Source organism: Dromaius novaehollandiae, chromosome 3, assembly GCF_036370855.1.
Source record: "Dromaius novaehollandiae isolate bDroNov1 chromosome 3, bDroNov1.hap1, whole genome shotgun sequence".
In the NCBI taxonomy this organism is placed as follows: domain Eukaryota; kingdom Metazoa; phylum Chordata; class Aves; order Casuariiformes; family Dromaiidae; genus Dromaius; species Dromaius novaehollandiae.
In genome coordinates this window covers 16,688,241-16,711,372 of record NC_088100.1, presented here as the reverse complement: position 1 = coordinate 16,711,372, position 23,132 = coordinate 16,688,241, and the positions used below count along the sequence as shown (strand labels likewise).

The 23,132-nt window shown below is 35.7% G+C and overlaps 1 protein-coding gene across 2 annotated transcripts in view; it reads right to left on the bottom strand.

Moving 5' to 3' along the window:
• The window catches only part of NOL10 (nucleolar protein 10), a 55,773-nt gene that overhangs the window by 24,561 nt on the left and 8,080 nt on the right, over positions 1 to 23,132 (bottom strand). Inside the window, exons 6-13 of one of the 2 annotated variants that reach the window (XM_026097199.2) lie at positions 22,419 to 22,555; positions 21,589 to 21,654; positions 20,054 to 20,114; positions 19,478 to 19,563; positions 19,044 to 19,122; positions 17,707 to 17,856; positions 15,467 to 15,533; positions 10,207 to 10,259 (exon numbers count right to left, since the gene is read on the bottom strand). In XM_026097199.2, the coding sequence (XP_025952984.1) occupies positions 10,207 to 10,259; positions 15,467 to 15,533; positions 17,707 to 17,856; positions 19,044 to 19,122; positions 19,478 to 19,563; positions 20,054 to 20,114; positions 21,589 to 21,654; positions 22,419 to 22,555 (699 nt within the window). The remainder of the gene's footprint in view (positions 1 to 10,206; positions 10,260 to 15,466; positions 15,534 to 17,706; positions 17,857 to 19,043; positions 19,123 to 19,477; positions 19,564 to 20,053; positions 20,115 to 21,588; positions 21,655 to 22,418; positions 22,556 to 23,132) is intronic. The other variant, XM_026097200.2, reaches the window with a different exon arrangement.

Below are 23,132 nucleotides of genomic sequence, written 5' to 3'. Positions count from 1 at the left end.
TTTTTCTCAGTACAGAGGAAGAAAAGAGGGGATTTCCACAAGTCTTCCCTAACTTCCCAGCAATGATACTGAGAGTTAAGGAGTCTGATGCTTTCATCAATATCCCTATAATGTTCTGATATGCCGACAAACTTAAAAGCTAAACACAATTCACTATTTATATGGGTCTTTCCATTTATCAAACTCCCTATTCATTTTAGTTCTTTAGACAACCAGAGTTGAGAGGATTTAAGGTCAGAAAAATAAAGAAACTTGAAGTGCAAGAACCCATTACTTTCACTTCAAGTCAATTGATCAAATGAAGCTAAAAGAGGTAAGAAGAGAGTGACTTCTCAAAGCATGTGTTACAAGCATGATGTATTTCAAGCATTATTCCATAAATACTAGCTGGAAATGAATCAAAAGTTCCCAAAAGTCTTATTACTCTAATATAGCAACTTCTAAAGCATTTCTGCTATAGGCACTTATCTAAGTTACTTAAAAATTTTGTAACAAGTTGAACTGAAACTATCACATTTAATATGCAAAGAAATCTTCATTTTTCATCTAGATTTGGCTCTGAAAGTATTCTGATTTATTTACCTGTGAACATCTCCTGCTGATTATCCATGATAAGAAAGGTACAGATCAGGTATGATGAGCTGATCTAATGTCTTGCTGACTAGCCCTATTTCACTTTTGCTAACCACACCTCCCATTCTCTACCACATCTGACTATGTTCTCTTACCACTTGCTTTGCAGAGGTTCCAGTATTCATAAGACCCTTCACCAAGCCAATTTACCTCACTGAACAAGCATAAACACCCCTACCTGCTTTGGCAGTTGAATCAGCACACCAGGGGGTCCAACAAACTCCAAGACCGCCATAGGGGATGGGGTAGGCTGGCCCTGCCAGGAGCAGGAATGGGAGGAGAAGAAAGGAACAGGGCCATCACCTTCAGCAGAAGGAAGCCACAGAAGACCAACTGAGTAGTACTGTCAGACTGAATCCTGACACTCTCACTTAAATGGCATGGCAGATGAGAATGTTATTTTAATAGAGGCAAAAAAGTGACTTTAAATATTACTAAAGCCTTTTAATCTGACAATTCACATACAGCAATCATAATTTTTTTAATTACTTTTTACCCCCTCCCCCCACAAGAATTCTTCCTGGATTTCACTATTTTAAAGCATGTTTCACAGTCTATTAATTATTCAGATTTCTCTGCTAAAAAAATAGATATTTTAAAGACCGTACTATTTAGTACTAGTGCCAAATTTGCAACAAAATGACAACTATGAAGAATGCCCTCCACATTCTATATGAACTCTAACAAAAACAAATTATCACAATATTCTTTGAAGAGTAAATCCCTCACAATGCTCTCCTATCCATTTAGAATTGTGATGGCAGGCAAGATGGAAAAAGCCTTGACAGGGGGGAGACTTTATAATTGCCTTGGCCTTTTTTACACCAGGGGAGAGATTCTACACAGGGGAAATCTTGTGCCACTTTAATGCAAAGTAGCCTTATAAAACCAGAAAATCTCAATCTAATAATTTCAGGGATTGTAATGACTTTTTCATGACCTCCAATACATTAAAGGGCATCTGTGTGTAAACACCATTTCCTGCATTCTGCATAAGGGCATATAAGGGTGAAGAAGGCTAACCTTTTCATCTCTCCCTTCCCTCAATCTATTCATTATATTTTTGAGTTCTAGTTTCTTGATGTGTCTTGCTCTTCCAACGAAGGTAGCAGCCCCTATAAGTGGTAAATCCTATTGCTGCTCAGAATGAAATGGCCAATATTTCTATGAAGTTTAAGAAGCTTTTCTTTAATAGCACTATTTTAAAACTTTAGCAGGCAGAACACAGTGGAAGCTCTGGCAGAAAAATAAAAAATACCATGGCCTCCAACCTGGAACTGTCCTGACAAGGTCAGAAATTTGTAACTCAAAATATAGTAACATTTGTTGCAATACTAAGGACAAGGGCCAACAATGGACACAACTACAGATTCTGAAACAGACTAGAGGGACAGGGGCACTGAGAGGGACACTGATTTTAGCATATATGTAGGAGCCTCTGACTGCAATCTAAAGTAACAAGGGGAACCAAGAATAAGTCAAAAATGGAAAATCCCAGCAATTCATCTTGTCCATTTCTCTGATGGTACAGGAAACTTTTCAACTGTTGCACTGTGTGATGACTTGCCTCTTGCACTTTTAAGTGACCAGGAACAATAGGACTCTCACAATACAAGCCAGATGCCAAGTAATTTTATAGTACGAAGACCATTAAGTTCAAGAAAACAAAACTTACTGTACTGGAGTTCAAAGGACAATTTGTGTTTTAGGGAAATTTGAAGGATGCTACAGATATAAAAGTACCAGAAATGTCAAATCCAATTGTTCCTTCTATTTTGTGCAACTGACAAACTCTACTGGAAATCTAAGAATACGTGGGCTTCTAATAACTCACTACCATGGCAGTTTAATTGCTCTTTGCAAATCTTGGAGGACAAGTGGTCTGGGACATTTTACAAACACACAGGAAGAAAAGGCAACAAACTTTTGGGAATGTCCAACCCCTCTAGAGAGATAATGAAGATACCTTCATCATATACCAGTCAACTCTTTTCAGAGCATAGTTTTAACTAAAAGAAATTTTAGATAACTTGTGAAATTATTTTGAGTAGGAAATATCGCTAGTCTTTTTTTTCTTTAAGTAGGAAACAGTCATTACTCACATTTGACTCACTAATGAGCACAACACAGAAGATACTAACACAGATAAGTCACAAGAGTCACCTGCTCCTACTTTCTGAAATATAATGAAATCAAGACTTGGCTGAAACTACCTCACAAAGAAAATTCCCACATGCTTTGTCTTTTCTAATTAAAAAAAAAAAATCCTTATTACAAGCTGAAAGACCATCAACAGTTAACTATAAAGAAGTACGGACTTCACTTAACTGTCAGCATGGTGCTGTCCCTCAAAAAGTTGGAGAAGTTTTGTATGGCATATTATCATCCATAAAAGCAATAAGCAGGACTCATACAGTTTCATAATTTATACATGATGTTGAACTGCTACATAACCAGCACAAGAAACATCTAAAGGAAGTTTTACAGGAAGATCAGATATTGTTTCCCGATTATCGCACATTGGTGCTTGCTTTTTGTGTGTGTGAGAGAAGTGGTACAGTTTCTCTGAACCACTGCATGGGAAATGGAGGATATCCTTTGTTGGGAATAAGCCCAATGTGTTATATTTCAGTTCGAAAGTGTTTAGGTTAAAACTAGGAAGTTCACATTTCTGTTTGTCAAGATAAACAACTTCTTTCCTACGCTTAATACTTCGAGATAGGCAATGCATCATTCACCTGACATCCACTTTATATTGTTTGCACAAATTCATGTGTAAAGGATTAGCACAATCTGGATGGAAAACACAGTTCTAAAAGGAATGATATACCAAAACTCAGAATTAAGTTAAAGGCCAAAGACCAACTCAGGTGTCTTTTTACTAATGGAAACATTTTTCTTTTAACGCTGCTATCCTTGGAAGAACAATTTTAATAGACTACTTTGAAACATCTCTGCTTTCTAGACATTTCCCAGTCCTCAAAATAAGCAAGGGTAAGGTTAAGACCAACATATACCATTCTGTGTCATAACTACAGTATTTTTATTTTACCACAATTTTTCCTAAGGAATAAAACATTTTTCTACACTACATATTGTTATGGGATAGAAAAAGCTCTCCTCAAAACATTCAGTTTCGTGGTAGTTTTCCACCTTACCTAAGACTAGCTAAGAAAATTGAAGTAGTTGAATATTGAAGGATTTGAACAACTGTCTTCTAAAAAACTAAGCTTCATCACATGATCTTCAAGCAGACAGTTAAGGTAGCATCAATTCCAGAATGACCTAATACCATCAATCAGAAGACATGAAAACATCCTAAAAGATATCAAAATCTCACACGATAATGTCAATTTGTTCTATTATTGCCGAAATGCCAGTGACAAATACACCAAGAACTGCATTGTTTGCTTTATAGCTTTTACCATGAAGAACCGAAAAACCAGGTCAGAAGATCTTGCTGCAACTCCAAACTGCACCCATAAAGCATTTGAATGATAGATGAATATTCACAACACTGGTCTTAAGTGCATGAAGTACAAGATGCGAAGAGGTGTTTTGTCTAAATTTATCTCCACCATATGAAGACCCAAGAGAGAAAAAAAGACAATGAGTAGATTCCGAAATAATGAAAGGATGACAGAGAAAGTCTTAGATTGATAAAACTATTCTGAAAGGCTATGATCACAGAGGTAAGTGTTCAGAATGCCACAAAATAGAAAAAAAATCTTTTTAAGTGACAAATGACAGGATGTAGAATGATAGCTATCTGATGATTACAACCTCTTGTACAGAACTAGTGATAGCAGTTAATCACCAGACTGACAAAAAAATACGAACCTAGTTCAGATAAATTCTTTTTCTATCTGTAAACACAGCTCTGGTCAACTCAGTAACAAGTATATTTAGAAGCAGCTTACCTGGAAGCCTACGATCCACCCAAAACATGTTCATCCTTAATTTACAATCCAGGACTGTTCCAAACCAGTATCAAAAAAAAGAAATAAAGAAGATGAACTAAAAGTATTAAAAAATTGCCTTCACTTGCATTGACTTCAGCACAGGTTCCCTCTATTGATTTATTTCATCAAATAGCCAATGCATTAAATGAAAACATACAAGCTAGCAGAATTTGGTGTCTTAATCTGTGACGATGTTATTTCAGGTAACTAAGGAAAAATTGGCACCACTTTTTTAAGAACATGTATTTTTGAGGAATATGCAAAAAAGAGGATGATATAAAGTAATTAGATTAGTAGACGACTTCAAAAAAAGGGGGTAGAGAGATCATTTAAAATAGCATGTATTAAGGGAAAGAAGTATTAGGAATGGTTGGTTTAGTTGAAAAGCCACCCAATTTGAGGAGGACAAAATTCATAAATATTTCTAGCAATAAAGGGATCCATGTATCTGAAGTAGGTATTGCATTAGAAACCAGACCCATTCTAAAGATATTCTTGGAGAAACTGAATTACTGAGTGGGCAAGAAATATTTGCCTTTGAAACATTTCCAACTCCAACAATCCTGAACTAGGAGAGTGCTAGGCTATCAAATGATTTTCCAAAACCACCTGAAAAGAAGCCAGAGATGCTCCAGGATTTATTTTTTCTTAAAGAACTTAATATCTTCTCTGCACCAAAAGTACATTGCTTCTAGCCCCAACAGGGAGTTTTCTGCCAAGACTGCAGGAAAGTAAAAAAAAATCCAGAAACAGAATATTACACTCAATTAATTACACTCTTCATTGCTCTGTTCTTCTAACAGCCTAATGAATAGAGCAAGTTTCAGTTTCAGTATGTAGCCCAAAGTTTTAAGTCCCATAAAGGAGACAACTGGCTTGAAATGTCCATGCTAAGATCAGACATGTTCATGTAACCAGTAGTAAATACTCAGGATAAATAATATCTATTCTCCTTGCTTTCCACCCAAAGCATCCAGGAGATCATTTAGGAATTTAGGAATTTATTCTGTACAACCTGAAAAGAAAACATTGTATGTCATGGAAGCTGACAGTCTAGACTAAACCTAAGAGAATGTGGCTTATTTTTTATCTCAGTCCAGTGGACCACCATGTGTCAGTGGAGCTCCTTCCTCTCTTCACTTCTTTGGCCAGGGCCTGGTTGCACTATTGACTCAACTTACATTTCTGAGTCAGTAGTCTGAAAAGTATCCAAAGGCGCACACAATTTCATTTCAACCTTCCCGAAGCACACATCAAAGTAATCTACCCAGAAGCCAGCTGGCAAGAAGCAGGTTCCAAATGTTTGCATAAACTGCAAGTTAACTATTAAACTATTGGCAAACAGCCCAATTTCAGTCAGAGGTGCTTGCCCTCATTAAGGACAAACAAAATAAAACAAAACCAAAGTCTCTAAGCTAAGCCACTCAATATGTTACCTATGTAAAACAAATATTTCATTTTAACGGTCAGGTTCAGTTCGGCTTTTATTCATTCCCTGCACTTGTACCTGCATAAGGAATCTTCCTGCCATTTAAAACCAAATCTGCCTATCCTTTCTAGGAAACCAAAAATCACCTTCCTTTTCCCTGTACTAACAGCTCTGCATACAAAAAGCACAACTGTTTGTATTTTTTTTTTTAAAGAAAAGCATAGCTCTGTCAGACATTCCTAGTCTCAAATGTCATACATACCTTGTTGAAAATTCTACAGTAAAAGCTGAAGCATGCCATTTCATTTACAGACAACATTATGATACTCGTTGTCAACTTTTTTATAATCTCAAAGTTCAAGAGACAGTAATTTTTGAGTTTTGCAATGGATATTTAGCTTTGGCATTAACAACGGAGAGAATGGGCACATCTACACAGATGATTCAGTCAGACATGAGCTCAGTCAGTCCGTACTCCAAGCTGGCCGGACACAAGCCAGTTCTAGTTCAGAACCATATAGCTGTGTTAGCACAGCGCTGTGCCCACACTAATAAAACCTACTGAGAGGCAGGGTATATCAGGCTGGGCACAGTTCTACACCGTCTGGCCAACTTGAATCAAGGACAGAGGACTGTGGATCTGCTTGCACCCATCCATATAGATAAGTACTCCTGCTCAGTAACACTTTACTTCTGTGCATCTCTTATTTTGAAGATTTTTTTTCCCACTTTGTTAATGAGAAGGGCTAGAGCATAGCAGCCTACATTAGAAATTTGAAGTATCCTCCTTGACCAGAACCATGATAGTTCCTTGTAGTTGTTTCAATGAGGACTTTTAAAAAATTGGAATAATTACTAGCACTACAGGGCAATAAGGGGCTGGGACAGCTGAATGAATTCTATTTGGCTATGACATACAAAATGACTTCCAAAAGTTCTGAAACAAGACTGCCCACTATATTAGTAGCATTTCCCTCAGGCATTTATTCTGCTGTGCAATTCAAAGATAACAACTTAACTCTTGTCTAAATCTCAAAAAGAGAGGACATACCATAAGTAGTATTCATGTCTATCTCAAAGTAAACAAACAAACAGAAAAACAAACTGAAAAACAAACTATTCATTGGGAAACTATTCAAAAGGGAATCCTAATTCTTAAAAAAAAAAAAAAAAAAAAGCCAGAAAAATTGCCTATGAAAAGAGATTCAGCAGTACAGCAAATTACTAGGTCTTCAAAGTTTTATTCCGAAGACAACTGAACTCATCTTTTTCTGTGCAAGGAAATCACTCAGTGTTCCAGGGATGGGAAGAAAACATATCTTAATGTCTACCGACATATAAACCAAAGGACAGGTGTGCATCTCTGAGCTCAAATAACCAGCCCCAAAGATCAAGAAATAAAATTGTAACATTAAGACATTAATAACATTGAGTTTTTCTTAATAACAAACACCCTGGAGCAGCTTGAGGCTGACATAACTTCTGCATTTTATATTTTCCTCATTTAGAAAAGAGATTAAAAGAAAACAAAACAGACAATAAAAACAGATTTTGTCAGCTACATGCCTGATTTTTAGGAAGTACAACAAGAAACCATTCAATTACACGATATCAACTGTACCAGCCCTTTCCTTCTTGTCTGTGAAAAGGCAGACAAGGTAGAACAGCCAGTTACTACAGCATGAAACTTTTGCGTCTATTTTAGAGTAATTTCTTCTCCCTTCCTTCAACTTTTCTATTGTCTAAAATGAGTACTCCATGTTTTTATATCACATGCAAATCTCATTTTAAAATGAACTATAGATTGCTGAATAAAAAATTCAAGCCAATACTTAAGATATCTTCAGCACCCTTCAGACTCAAAGCTACTGAGATGAACTGGAGAAGTTTAGCTCATTTCAAATAGCAAATTTAGTCTGGGCAGTAGCCTTCAAATTGAATGTTTGATTTGATCAAATCAAGGCAAACCAAGTTTTTTCCTACACAACAGTCTCACAAAAAGTGAATTCTCATTTGTATTTCTTTTTAGCATTTGCAAACTAAATGGGGGCCCATCTGTATGTCCATGTGCCACTGTGGACACAAAAAGCATAAAAAGCTAAGATTCAGACTACTGTAGGTGGACTCAGTTATTCATGTAACTAAATATTTGATATTATAATCAGAGAAAGTTGACAGAGGATGATGTTTTAAGGAAAGACAGACTTGTGTTGATTTTAATTGGAATAGCCTGTGCTCTGCATAAATACTAGTTACTATTAAATAATACTTAGGTTCACAGCGAATATCTATTAAGTACAGTCTGAAATCTACTACAAAGTGTTTATTATTGGCTAAAAATTACATATCTGACTTCAGAAACATGAATTCAGTATTCACAGAGGATTCTGTGACTGAGATTTTTAAGAGAGTAAAAAGTAACCATGTTTCAGGTTAACTTTGAATTCATGCAAGAGTACTCAAAACAATACTGGCTAGAGCAAGTTCTAACAAACATTGATTGCTGGTGACAATCAGGCAATTTTTTGGCTAAGTTGCAATGTTGTATATGCACCTCTAATGTGCTATAGCTGTAAAATTCATATATCATGCACACCTACACAAGAAAATCTCCGTGCAGAGAAACTATTTTCAGGGAGAAGCTGGACCCTACTCTTAGTGACAGCAGGAATGCTTTTTTTCCTCTGAACTATTTAAACTCAGTAACTAGTCCACTGAAGTTTTAAACACTGTATAGACTTTGAAAGTACAAAAGCCTGTCTTCTCCAATCCAGTAATTAAAAAGAAGATAGCCAAAAATACCTCATAGAGAGCTACTCTTTAAACCTCACAAAGGACAAAGTAAATAGAAACAAAGTGTTCAATTTCTAATTATAGATTATATTTGTCCTTAAATGCAAAAACATTTGTTGCTCCCGTTTCCCCCTCCTTTGGTATATCAAGCATGTAACTGCAGTACTTAACATAATAAAATTTAAGGTGGTTAGAAATGAAGCAGAGAAATAGTCAATTTAGACCTGCAAAGCAGCTTGACATACATGACACACACACAGAAACTTAAGTATAAAATTTTGCACTTTTTTAAAATGTAAAAATCTAATAATACATGCAAATACAATCTGGGCTATAAAATTATTTAGAGGGGTACAGAGTTGTGTGGAAACATGTATATACAGCATGTATATAGTGTATACTGTACAAAGAAAAATGTAAACTGCTGTATCTACATGTCTTAAGTGAAACCAAAACCATACAAGAAAAAAAAATACAAAAAAGAAACAAAACAAAATTAAAATGCTTTATCTGAATTAAGATTTCTTAGCTGCTGATTTAAACCACGGTTAAAATATTTTTCAAAATTAAAAAAATAAAATTTGTCCAGAATATGAATAAAACAACTTAGGGAAAAGTGTAGACATTTTCAGAGTCCAGTCTGCTCTTCTGCATGTAACATTCTCATACACATCCAAGTATTTATATCCTACCAGGCCAAAAATCCTACTGAATGCCCTGTATAGTCAAAAACAAAAGGTGTATTTTTCTGTGCAGTTCCCCATATGAACACCAGAAGGGTGGCTGCTGTTGTCTCCCTACAATCAATCTTCAGAGATGAGCGTGTAGTTAAGTTTTTCAAGTGAATATTTTCTCAAGTGAAAAGTTTTCATTCAAGTATGATATTGAGCAGAAGGCACTGCTAAGCACCACGCCTGAAGTCACACAATAACATTCCTCTGTCAGAACAAAGAAAAATATTAACTGCCATGACTATGTCACTATATACTACATATTAAAGACACTAACGAAACTGTTCACAACAAAGTAAAATTATCTTAACAATAAACTATATGGTCTCTATTTAATCATTCTCTTTTGATCAACTAATCAAAAAGCAGCAATTTTTTTCTGTCAAAGCTCCACCTGCATTTCCTACTGCCACTAGCTAGTTTTGGAACTGGGAACAAAAGGCAAGATTAAAGATTGTTTTTAATAATATATTATATGAATAAATTATGCGTAGCTTTATCTTCTTTATCATGAGAAGTCAGAGTATGTATACGTGAATTTGCAGAAATCATTTTCCAACACGAAAACTTCAACAGCACCAAACTATTGACAGTTTTAAAAGACCAATATCTTTGCTTATCAGTATTCTGAAGAATGCAGTTAATTTGTATTACTTACTGGCATATAATAGATACTCATTTTAGGGGCTTCATTGGCAGTCATTAGCATTCCTAAAAAGAGATTTCCACATTAAAAATATTGGTCACAAGAGGATAACTTTACTTTTTTAAAAATACATATATTTGAGGCATTTAATTCAGATGAAGTAGATTCGTACATTCATTCCAAATCCATTTCATAGACAAGCTGGGCTTACAGTATCTTTCCAGGAAAACGGAGGAAAAAAACTGGAAAATTTGCTGCTGCCAAAAAATAATTATTAGAGTGGACATATGAGTATTTGTGGGAAAAAACCCTCCGTAGGCTGGGGGTGGAGGGGTGAAATTACATTATCTGTAGCTCATATAATACCTATTCAGGATCTGCAGTGAAATAGCTAACATGAACCCCTATTAAGTTGCTGCCTCATACTCCAAGGAAAGAAAAGTATGATAGCAGTACAAATAACAAAGCTTAGTTTGCTCTATGTTTATGCCTTTTGTCCTCTAACTTAATAGCTGGTCATCACCACTTCAAGAAACACTAAGTTCCGACCAGTGCAGACTGCCAATTTTCATAACAGATTTAAATAGCTCATCCCGTATTACTGTTTAGAACAAATCTAGTTAGTATTGCATTTAAAACCCTGGACATAAACTGGTATTAATAATACGAGGGGTTTTTTTGGCTTTGTTTTGTTTTGTTTTTAAATACACGCATATTCTAAACAAAGTCATAAATTATAGCATGGTTTACAGCTTTCTATATATTTCATCTTGGGAAATCAAGAATAGGCTTTCAACATAAAATGACAGACAGGATATTGTGGCTTCAAATGTAATACCAGTGATATTAACAAACTGGGGCAAACATAAAACTTGAAATACCTATTCTTATGGAAACAAGATACTGTGAGTAATGACTGCAAATACCTTGAATATAAAAAAACTACTGTAGAAATACTGAATTCACGGAAAATCTGGAACTGTCACAGGATAAGTTCAAAATGAGGAATACTCTCAATTTCCTTCTACATGAGAGCATACTACGGACATTTGGCATATACTTAATGTTTGTCTCAATTTTGACTTTTCTATGTAGCTGAACATCATGTATTACAAGAAGATGGAGCATGAAAAAAGAAGAAAAGAAGCAATCAAGTTAGATAATTTCTGATCTAAAAGTACTGTAACATATGCTACCGAGACTATGAATAATGGGGTCAATTACCACACACCCAGAGGGTAGAAATATAATTTACACCCAACTAGAGGAACGCAATTAACTTGGGTGGGGTAATCCTTCCTACCTAATCCTTTTATTAAAAATATACAATGCAGCTGGACTCTCAATGTTGGAAAAAAGGGGGCTTGCTTTCCTGGCAAAGCAAGAAATTTGTGAAAGCTTAGTCAGCAAACTGAAGCTAAAAACCAAACCTGGAAAGGTTTGCAGGCAGTTTAAGGAAAAAGCAAGAATTTACAGCATATATTTCATGAATTAAGAGCTCCCTTAGTGTATCAGCATGTTCATTCTATCACAGGAGAAAAAGCATTTCTCCATTTACTGAATAAATTCACTAGAGACAAAATGATAGAAACGAATTTTGCAGGTGCTTCAAAAATTACAACAAAGGAAAGCCTTATCTTTGAGAGTCTTCCACCTATTATTAAAAGGAAAACAGTCTACTTTGATCAGTTGCAAGATACTTCAGAGGGAAATAAATGAGAACGCTTTTTCCAGAGAAGAGATTTTAATAGGACCATCTTAGGAAAGAGGTATACGATATGGTATTACCAATTTAAGGGGATAAAAATACAAGTATGGAGCAGTATTAAATGAGAGAAGCAGTTTTAGAGAAAGCAAAAAAGTTTTTGTTTTTTCTTTTAAATGGTTTTGCAATAATTGAAATGAATGAGGCACAAATTTCTATCCACTGATGCTAAAATGCTGTTAGGTTTCATTTATATTCTACAACTTAACTTAAGCTGAGTCAAGGTTACTCAATAATGGCAATCCTTTTCTCCCCCGACCCTATTCTGTGCATGTATGATTAAGAAGAAGAGACCCATAATTACTTTAAGAGATGCAATAAACCTTGTCGTCATGCAGTTTGGTCAATGATGCACAAGGGTTTGCTTCCCATAAAAGGCAGAAGCACCTAAGCTACTTGGTAAAATCATTTATTAAGAACAGAAGCACAAATCTATTCAACTTCTTCAAGAATAAGTTTTTCACATTAAACTGATCCACAATTTACCATAAATATTTCACAATATTTTATGTTTCAATGTAGTTTCTGTTTTCCATTGTTATTGTTTTGTAATTCTGACAATGCAGCATTAAAGTATTTCATTACAGCACATGCAAAAGACATTTTGTTGTAGAAAATGGCTGCAATTAATATGAAGTAGCAGCTATCTTCTGTGATTTTAAAATAAAATTAGAATATTACAACTCTTATCATAAACTTATAAATATAAAATGTAAAAGTAAAATATCTACATGTACTAAACAATTTTCGCAAACAAAAGCACTCTAAATGTAAATTCAATGCCTTCTCGTTCATGACATTTCTGAAATTACTTTCTTCAAGTTTGAAACAAAACATGTAAGTGTTTCTCATTAAAATTCTGAACTTTGACCCACATCAGTGAAATAAAACATTCAAGTGTCTTGTCCTATGCAATGATGAAGAGCAAAAACTATGTTTAAGCGAATAAAGGGCAAAAGGGTAAGACTAGGGTAAGGGCTTTGCAAGCAGTAGTTTTGCATAAAGTGTTAGAGTACAATCTAGGCAAGGATCTCTTGGGATTTGCTGTTCCCTGATAGCTTCGCAAACATCCAGGGGTGCTCGGAGACCAAAGACAGCACATTCATAGCCATACCAGTGTTTAAGTGATTTTGTATTTCCTGATTCCCACAACTGGAAGTTGATATTACTGAAAGTACTTCCTGATTTTCAGGAATTTAATTACTCAGATTTGGAAAGAGGAGAAGATAATGCTAGGTATCATGCATTTTGCAGCAACAGTACTTATGACAAACGTGCAGTGCACCACTTCTTACCTTAGTCCCTTAATTATTCCCTGCAACATGTTCCAATTTTCCCTGTCTCTATAGGGCTATAAAATACAAACCAGCTTCATCCCACAACAGCTGTTGCCAAATGGCATACCTCAATCTGCCCCCTACAGATATAGTCCAAGAAGAAAGAAGAATAAGAATGGACATAGAAGAATAAGAAGGAAACACAGAACATACGACTGGAATACGTAGTCTAGGTTACTGGGTTCAGACACTTATAAAGGCAGTGTCCAATAAGCAACATTAGGGAGACAACTACATTTAATTCTTTGTGCTAAAAGACTCCTCCTGAAGAGTCTCATGAAAATCATTTAAGCCTACATCTGCAAAAGCATTTACACTATGTTTACACACCACAGAGATTGTAGAACATCCATAGTGGTGGAACATCCAACCTTATAGATATTCAAACTTGACTGGGTATGACCTGAACAACCTGATCACTTTGAAGTTGGATCTAACTTCGAAGTTGGCCCCACTTTGAGCAGGAACGTATGACCCCCAGGGTTCCCTTCCAAACTATATTATTCCGAGATAATTGTCAAGCTTGACAATCTTCATTTACAAATAACTTGGCTGTTTTTCTCTCCTTCTCATGGTCCCTTAATTATCAACACTGCAGGAATGTTAATCCACTCCAGGGCTCTCTTTCAGATCAAATCAATTAGCTCCTCAGAGATGAAACCTGGATGAGGTTCTAAGGATAATTCACTCTAATGACCTCTCTCTGTAGGCACTGTGGATGAGATAAGACTAGGTTTGGCTACCTCCGTATTACACAGTCCACGCTGTTATCACAGCTATTCTCAAATACCTGCAAATTAACTACTAAGTACAACCAGGGCATGCAATATGTACCCTCCGCATCGTGCCAAAGAGTCCCTCTTCTGGCAGGCTTTGACTTATTGCTCACACTATTTCTGGCACTCTGAACTGGGAAAAAAACAAGTATATGGGACACCAATAAAATGGTATTTATGTCTTTTTGAAGGCTCAGTAAACCTGGCCTAATTGATAAGTAGTGAAACACCATTCTGTTTCAGAGGGGTTAGCCCTGAGCAGCGTGGAAATTAGTTAAAACTTTTATCAGCAAGATCCTGTAGACCCTTAGAGTTTTGCTACAGCACGAGCTCAGAAATGCCCACCATTTCAGCAGTGCTCAGTATTTAAATACTCTTGCAGAAAATAAAGGACACATTCTTAACTGAACTTGGCAGAAAAGACAAGATAAGTTTTAACTTGTTAGAAATCTCAAACTCACTTATCTACAATCTTGATTTTCAGCTGCTAGTGTAATCTAAAGTCTAAGTCACTCTGCCTTCACTGCTACCTCTATCTAAAATTAAGATAAAAGCAGAGTTTGCAACATAGACATTCTCTGGATCAAGAATTTTGTCATGTGCCATTCTAGAGAACTTTCATCTTTTTCAGTACTGCTTTCTAAATAGGAATTAGGTGTCATATACTAGCTAAGAACTAAGCAACTCAAATCAAGTGAGGAAAATTAAAGCCAGTTACAATCTCAGGTATAACTAAAGAAAATGTGCACATATAAATGCCATTTTGTAAAACATTTTTCCTCAGAAAGTAAGATCCAGAAACCTTGGTTAAAATGACTGTTTTGACCTTTAAACATAACCTTATGAGCCATAGCAAACTTGAACACAGTCACCATAAGCGTGTAAATCTGTGCGCTTAGCAATCAAAAATTTAACATCTTGGAAATCTTAGAAAAACTTAGAAATCTAAAATTTTAAACAGACTATTCAATCGTAAGTAGGGTACAATAAGTGCTAGATCTAAAAACAAAGATCAAATATTTGTAAACACTTGTAGAAATTTGTAACCTTCTAATAAAGATGGTTTTACTAGCTCTAGAAAGAGAGGTCTGATTCATTTGGGACTGAGAATAGAAAAAGGCCCAAATTTCTATTCTTATGAAAGGCTTATGATATTTGAAGAGGCAAAAGTAGCTGATCATTCAATTGACAGCACAGCAGCTTTTAACTCCAAAGAGGCATTGATTTAACACAGATGCAGAGAAAACAGTGACACTAATTGACAAGCAAGCATTTTTTCCTAGATCTGACATAAGGAAGAGAGTAGATCTAATCCGTATCACCTAAATAAGAAAAAGGATCACACCTTTGGGCAACATTAGCTTTCTCTTTTGAACTTAATATATCTAATGTACCTGAATTTGGATAAAGACAGACATCATTGATGTCATATTCTGGCTCCATTGAAGTAAATATCTTCCCCTGAAATTGTACGAAGAAAATATATTACAAAGAATTCAAGCAATGTTAAAAATAGCCATGATAGAAGCTAAGAAATATGGAATAAAGATGGACGAACATAAGGGATTCAACGTTTTATTCTGTCACTGATCAGATCTCTTACAAGGAAGCTTAGCCTGCTGGTTACTGAAGACACAGCCATGTACAGTGAGACCTGTACTTTCTCTGCCCCAACTTCTGCGTTGATAACACAAACATCAGATCTGCTCTGTTTTATTTTACGGAAGCAGTCCATAAGCTCCTGCCACATTGCCGGTGCAGATTTTACTTTGTCCAAGTCTGAATGCGGTAGTTTTAAATTGTTTCATTTTTAGTAAGTATATTAGCTGAAATGATAGGTTGGCAGTGGAATTCGATTCTGGAGCTTGGTTCCTCCACTCTGCTCACATCTACATAAAAATGAGGTACAGCACAGCACTTCACACTACCTGCAGTTACAAACTCAGTATTATAGAGGTCTGAATAAAAGCACTCACTTGTATCTAACTTAGATCAGAACTGAAGTTGAAACAGTATTTAAGAAAAAGGTAAAAGCAGAAAACAACACTCTCAAAAAATAAGAATTGGAACAGAGCCTGAAAGCCCCAGACAAAATACAGGTGCTTTTATATGCCAACACATAAGACAGCCAGCAAAAGAAGAGTCTCTAAGAACTGGGCCACAGATGCTGAAGCATGAGTGTACATGTCTACACAGTTCTAAATGAGGGACAGGAACAGAGCAAATTTTGATCCTATTCCTCTTTTTTCTTTCCCTGCAGCAATCCCACCTACCTTTCTGGGCCCTTCCTTTCCCTCCCAGTTATATGCTGTTACCCCACCCACCTCTGGTCTCTCCCCGATGATTAATAAGAGTCCTCCCCCACCCCGGTCTTAGCAGACAAAAGCCTCATGCTCCCCACCCCAAGGCACGTCTCAGCATGGGGCTATTCTGATATCAAAGCCATATGCTCTCCACCCCACAGTCTGCCTCTGCAGTTGGTTCCCAGCCAGAGATAGTCAGGAACCAACATCTGGGAGAGGTGGAGCCAGCTGGAACATACTCTAGGAAAGAGTCCAAAGCTATCTTTGCCTTCCAGCAGCAAAAAACCCTCCCTCTTCCCACTGCAGAGGCCACCTGACAAACCTTACAGTTTTTAATTCTCAATGAGAGAAATATATACACCTAGGAAAAATGGAGAGAGGCCATTGCAGATGTTTTAAATAATCACCAATAACTTATTTGCCCTTTCAGACAATGAAAAGTAACTGCAGAAGAGCTTACAAAAAAACTGTCTGAGATCACAGAAAAAATAAAAGAGGCTATTGAAAGTTCATGAAGAAACACAACAATAGAAAAATAACTGCACAGACACAGGGTAGAGCATGTTTTTTTAGAAGGAATACAGTGACTAAAGATAGCCCCTTAAACCAAACCAAATTACAGTAGTATTACTATGGAGCTATGGGTTAACATATTCTGTGCAAGCTGCACTGATGGAAAGATAAGAAAAAGAATAGTACAATATAACGAAAGAAAGCCTCATAATTAGAAAGTTCAACTTCATTTATAGGTGCAAAAGGCAAGGACAGTATGTCTACTACAACATAATCCATTAATACAACGCAATATGCATTATAATTTTGATGTAGGTATAATGTGTGCTTCACCATCAGAATAGTTTTCTGTGGAAACAAGCAGTACCTGATTTTAATAGTCTACAAACTAACTGATCTACCTTTGAAGTTTGCCCTGCTTTAAGCAGGAAATTGGAGTAGATGACCAATTCTTCTCCAATAAAAAGTCAGAAATGGATGTGTTTAAGCAGATTGTGAGAAATGCACAAACCACGGCAATGGCTAAGATACTGCTTTTTATTTTTAAAACCTTCTACTGAAAGAAGCATCTTAGGCAGATGCTTAACAAAACATTAAAAAAAACAAAGACAGTATCTTTATACCTGACAGGCTGCTGAATACCTTTTCAGATGCTAGTTTATTTAGTCAGACAGGACAGAATACTATCTAAATTAGAACACATTAAAAAACCCAAATTCCTACACTGAATTTAAGCTTTATTATTTAACTTCGAACTGCACATGAAAAAAAAAATATGAAAATACAAGATATAACTGCAACAACATAAAAACACTTACTGTATCTTTGTTCCACATTTTTATGATTCGAGAATCTGCAGAGATAATTAAATCTAACTCATGCTGAAACTGAATTGACTTAATAGGCAAGCCATATTGGTGATCTTTGACTATTAATGGGTTACTAGACCGGAGATCATATAATAAAACCTAGAAGAATAAAACACAGATTAAACTTAAGATCAAGAGGAAGTCACCTAAAACAATTCTCCACTAATGATTTAAATAAATTTGGGATTTTTTACTTAAAACACAAGACAAGTTCTATGCAACGGAAATCATTTTAAGTTCTGAAGAATGCTTATTAAACCAGCTCAGTTTACAATTTAGTTTTACCGACAACATGCTTCAGTCTAGAAAAATTATGAGTAAACTTCCCAAAGTCTTTTTAATTTGTACTGAAAAATGAGCTGTTTTCAAGACTCTTAGTATCTCCTAATTACCAATATTTCACTTCCAGATACTTGTACTAGTCTTACAAGATTTAAATTTTCAGAAGCCCTTCTAGATTCACTAAGTATCACTTTCACTGAGTAAAACAACAAAGTTTTTTTTTTCTTTTTTGATTATTAGGAAAATGGCCACATCTTCCAGAAGCCTGCATTATGCTCTCAATAATTGCCTATGAAACCCAAGGAATACCTTAGATCTTTCACATGCAAAGTGTGAATACTAATAATTTGGAGGAAGAAGTGTTACTGTTTTTTTTAATAAAAAATATATTCTCCAATAAAATTTGCCTCACGTATGCCAAGACCATCACAGCTACAACTCTTACATAACCATCTGCTCCTGAGCAAGCTGCAGTTTTCTAACCTCATGAAAAGTCTCAAGACAGAAAAAAACATCCTCTTACTCCACTTTACAAATTGATGGGTAAAAACGAATAAAAGAATAGAAATGATCCCCTATTATGCCCAGAAGAAGGTGAGAAAGTAAAAATAATAGTTGAAAGACAATCACTTCTGCTTCTCTCAAGATAAAAGGAGAGCACATATGCTGCGCTGAGATGGTACTGATAGAGCCACTAAAAGCAGTAACTTCTCTGCATACTTGACTCCTGAGTCAAAAGAAAACTGCAGAATTTGAAATTATATAGTATGTACGCTGTGATGATTTTAAGCTGTCCCTAGAGTATTCTGAACCGTAAGACCATTTGATCAGATTAATTTGCACTTTAAGAATGACTGCTACTGTTCTATACGTGAAATTTATGCTCTTATTTTTATTATTTTATATTCATATCACAGTAAGCATACTCAATCGATGACATGCATGAACTGGCAATTGCAAGAACAGGATCTCCTAAGATCTGTTGTACACGAAGTTAAATCTACCTGCCCAGTAGACGTTCCAACAGCCATATTCAAAGCTCCACTAAATTTCAGTGCTGAAATGGAAGGTAAACCATCTATCCTGCAAAGCATAATGATTATAATTAGACATAATTTCAATAAAAGCTGCAAATATTAAAAAAATAAAAATAGCTAAAATAATTAATGCAAATTAATTTATTGATATCACTGAGAAGCACTTCTTCAAAAAAGCTGTATTATTTACATTTACAACTTGCAGTTGTATATATAGTTGAAAAATAGCCATTTTTATTCAGATCAATTACTAAGACATCAAAGGCAGGATGAATCTTTTATTCATGCTAGCAATGAGGAGATTATTTGCAGGTGATATTAATGCAAAACAGGATTTGTTTCTAAAGGCGAAACTTCTCAAAAAAGGAAGAACACGCTTTATAAAAGTAGTTTTTACTCACTCTGTATCTGCTGTCACACTGCTTAAAGCACAATCCAACAACCCAACTCGATTTCTAGTTCTAGGGTCCCAGCATTCCACTTTACCCTAAACAGTAGAGAAAATATAATTTGAGCTTATACAACAAATTTTTGGCATTCGGAAAATGTTTGAATAAAATTATGAATTATTTCATATATAAATAATCATATTTCCTAGGTTGACATGAGTTGTTCTAATAATGGCATACAATTTCCACACATTTCATTTAGATTTTTTAAAACTGTGATCTGAATGTAAACCATTAATATTAAATTTCCTGATATTAATAGGGTGCACATGTTAATTTGTACAATGTTTGTACTCTAAGGCAAGACAACATTATTTTCTCTCTCATCCTCAAAATAGCTCAGAAATTATAACTACATTATGCTCTAAAAATAGTCTTCTTGTTTAACAGTTCTATACTTAGCAGAGCAAATGAGATTAAATTAATTATTTAGCTACATGTCATGATTTCTTCTTATCTTTTTGCAATCTAATATAAAAGAGAAACAAATATTACTGCCCTTTTTATAAAAAGAATGCAAACATTTACCTCAGCTGTCCCTGTAGCAAACAAGAAGTGTGTAGGATTTATGTCACAGACATTATTCTCTCTAAAACAGAAAAAGGAGTATGTTTAATGACCTCAGAATAACTTGACACATGAGCAACTAAGAAGATTTTGGTAACCATGTACACTACTGCTTAGCCTAGAGAAGCAAAGCAGCACCTAATAGTAGCTGTCTGATACCTAGGAGGAGCATAGCAAGAAGTTGGAGCCAAGCATAGAAGGAGAATCAGAGAGAGTGCCCAGAACCTGAAACAGGGGAGGTTCTGACTGGACGTAAAGATAATGCTTTTCGCCATGAGGATAATTAAACACTGGAGCAGGTTGCCCAGAATGGCAGCTCTATCCTTGGAGTTTTCAAGATCCAACTGGACAAAGCCCTAGGCAACCTCGTATGAATTGGCACTGACCATGCTTTGAGCAGGAGACTGGCCTACAGACCGCCTGGGCTTGCTTCCAACCTGAATGATTCTCTGCCCATACCCACCACCCTACCATCAAGGCTTGCCACATCTGTCTCCCGCACTATATTCATAAACACCTCAATTTTGTCAAAAGATCTTCCAAATTTCATGTCCTCCGAAGCTTAAAAAAATCCCCAGCGTATTCTGAGCAACAGCTAGTCTTCCTTTCCCTCTCTAAAGTATCTCTAAAGTTCTCAACAGTGCACGCCAGGAGCTTCGTATATCTCCAACAGCTCTTCCAGAGCACAAATATTTATTTTTGTAAAGCTTTGGCCGCTCCTTACACCCCAGACACCCACTCATCCCAAAGCCTTCCAACTTCTGCCATTCAAACCCTCCACCTCTAATTCTATAACACATCCAATTCCCCTACCTCACAGCCTTCTCATATCTTCAAGTCTCGTTTCCATGATTCAGATTTAAAACAAGACTCACAACTCTCTTGCTCCAGGCTTATCCCCTTTGTTTTGCTGCTGCTCAGCTTCTCTAGTTGTGCCTGCCTAAACATTGCTACTAAGCTATCTTACCCACTGACTACCTACTACTGCCCACCTACTGGCCACTTTATCCAGTCAAGTCTGTCCTCTTGCCACACAAAAGAAGCTCAGCAGCTGCTCTGGTGGAGATTTCAAACAAATCAGACACAGGTTGGCAATATAAAAATCTCCTTTGGCTATTTCAAGAGCAGAAGGACAAAAGCATGTCTGAGAAAGTTCATGCCCTGTGGTAGATCTATATATGATGGTTCAATTGAGGATTAATGGCAAAGGTTTAATGGAATGTTCTTAAGATAAAGTTAAATAATACCAGTTGTAAGTCTATATTAAGCAATTTTAAAATATCCACTAAATAAAGCTCTATTAAAATATATAAAAAACCCAAAGAATGACAAAACATAAAATAGAATGAGGCTTAGACTCAGCATATGTTCCTTTTTGAACTCTACCTTACAATGTACTTGGGCACTATTCAGACACAATGCTGACAGTGGGCATACTAGTAGTTTGGCTCCATCTGGTGGAAAAAAGACAGCTGTCATGCATTACAGATACTTACGAAGCATCAGTCTGCAAGGAGTTCAGAAACCTTCCTTGTTCCAGATTTAGCCTGTATACTTCAGAACTACAAAGAAAAAAATCTACGATTACTCATTTCTCTTCCAAATACTGAAAAATATTGTTATAAGTTAGAGGAAGTCATGAAAACTCTTGTCAAGAGCTTAAATTTACCAAATACACAATTTTCAGATTTTACATTCTAAAACGTAGGATACATCCATCTTTCAACTTTAAAAATACAGGAAAAAAAGTGTATGTTCAAAGACATTCATTACACTGCAATGTCATATCAATCACACTTTTTCCAGGGAAAAGATGTATTAATTCCTTTCTTAAGATTTTTTAATTTGCTATGATTTAGCTTACATCTTGAATCACAACTTGTCTGAAACCTTAAAGACCCTATTTTATTTTTACTATGTCTTCTCACAAACTCAATTATAATTTTACGCGATTTTACTCAATAGGCTAAATTTGAACAGTGATGAAACATCAGCTAGGATAGAAAAAGTTATCTCATTTTCCTTATTTAGATGTTCATCGTTTTTTAAAATACAATACAATGAATTGCAATTTTGAGAACAAGTTTCCAAATACATGATGTACCTGGTTTAAGAATCAAAGTCTTAAATTATGCAATAAACTGAATTAATCTAAATTTCCCATATCTTCTACTCTTCACAAGCAGTCTCCGTTATGAAATTGGAATTTTTACCATTTTTTCCAATAAAAAAAGTATTCTTAACTTTTCCAGTATTTTTATGTTCATTTTATTCTTAGAAAACATTCCTAACAAAAATGAAACAAAATAATCCATTGGATCAATACCTTGCTGCTACAAAATACAGGTCACACGATGGATAGTGATAAGAAAAGTCTCTACCAAATTTTGGTATTCTTGTTCTGTAGTAGTGGCCATGCTGTGAATGAAACTCCACGAATCTGTCACACTGCAAGAAGACAATCTGAAAATAAAGCAGAGAGAATAGAATATACAGAAGGAGATAGCAGCATCTTCTCAACTTTTGTTACAACACAAACTCCAGTGATTTTTCATACTCACAGAGGATTACTGCAACCCATGTAAATCATTTCTATTAGAGTGACGGAATTGACAGGTGTTTTGTCATTCTCGCTAGCCACAGCAAAGTGCTTTATTAATAAATATTAAATGAATGTTTACAGAAGTATATGTGATACCCTGAAACTAACTCTGCAACCAGAAGCAGTATAGCCACCTGTATTATGCATCACCAAAATTAACATCTGCTTTTCTTTCAGACACTAGAGTTTATAATTTCTTTCCACATCTGATATCCACATGAATGCATTCTTCCCACTTCAAATAGGGTTGGTACACCCACAATGTCCAACGGACTCAAGCTGTACTTCAAATCATGCTCAAGCACTGTGTGGTAGAGTAATAGTTAGCCTGACCCAAAATCACACCAGGAATAATGCAAATAATAATATGGACAGCCACAGAAAACTTTTGACTCTGAGCCTCATCTCTATTTAGCTTAGGATAGAATAGGTGCTCGT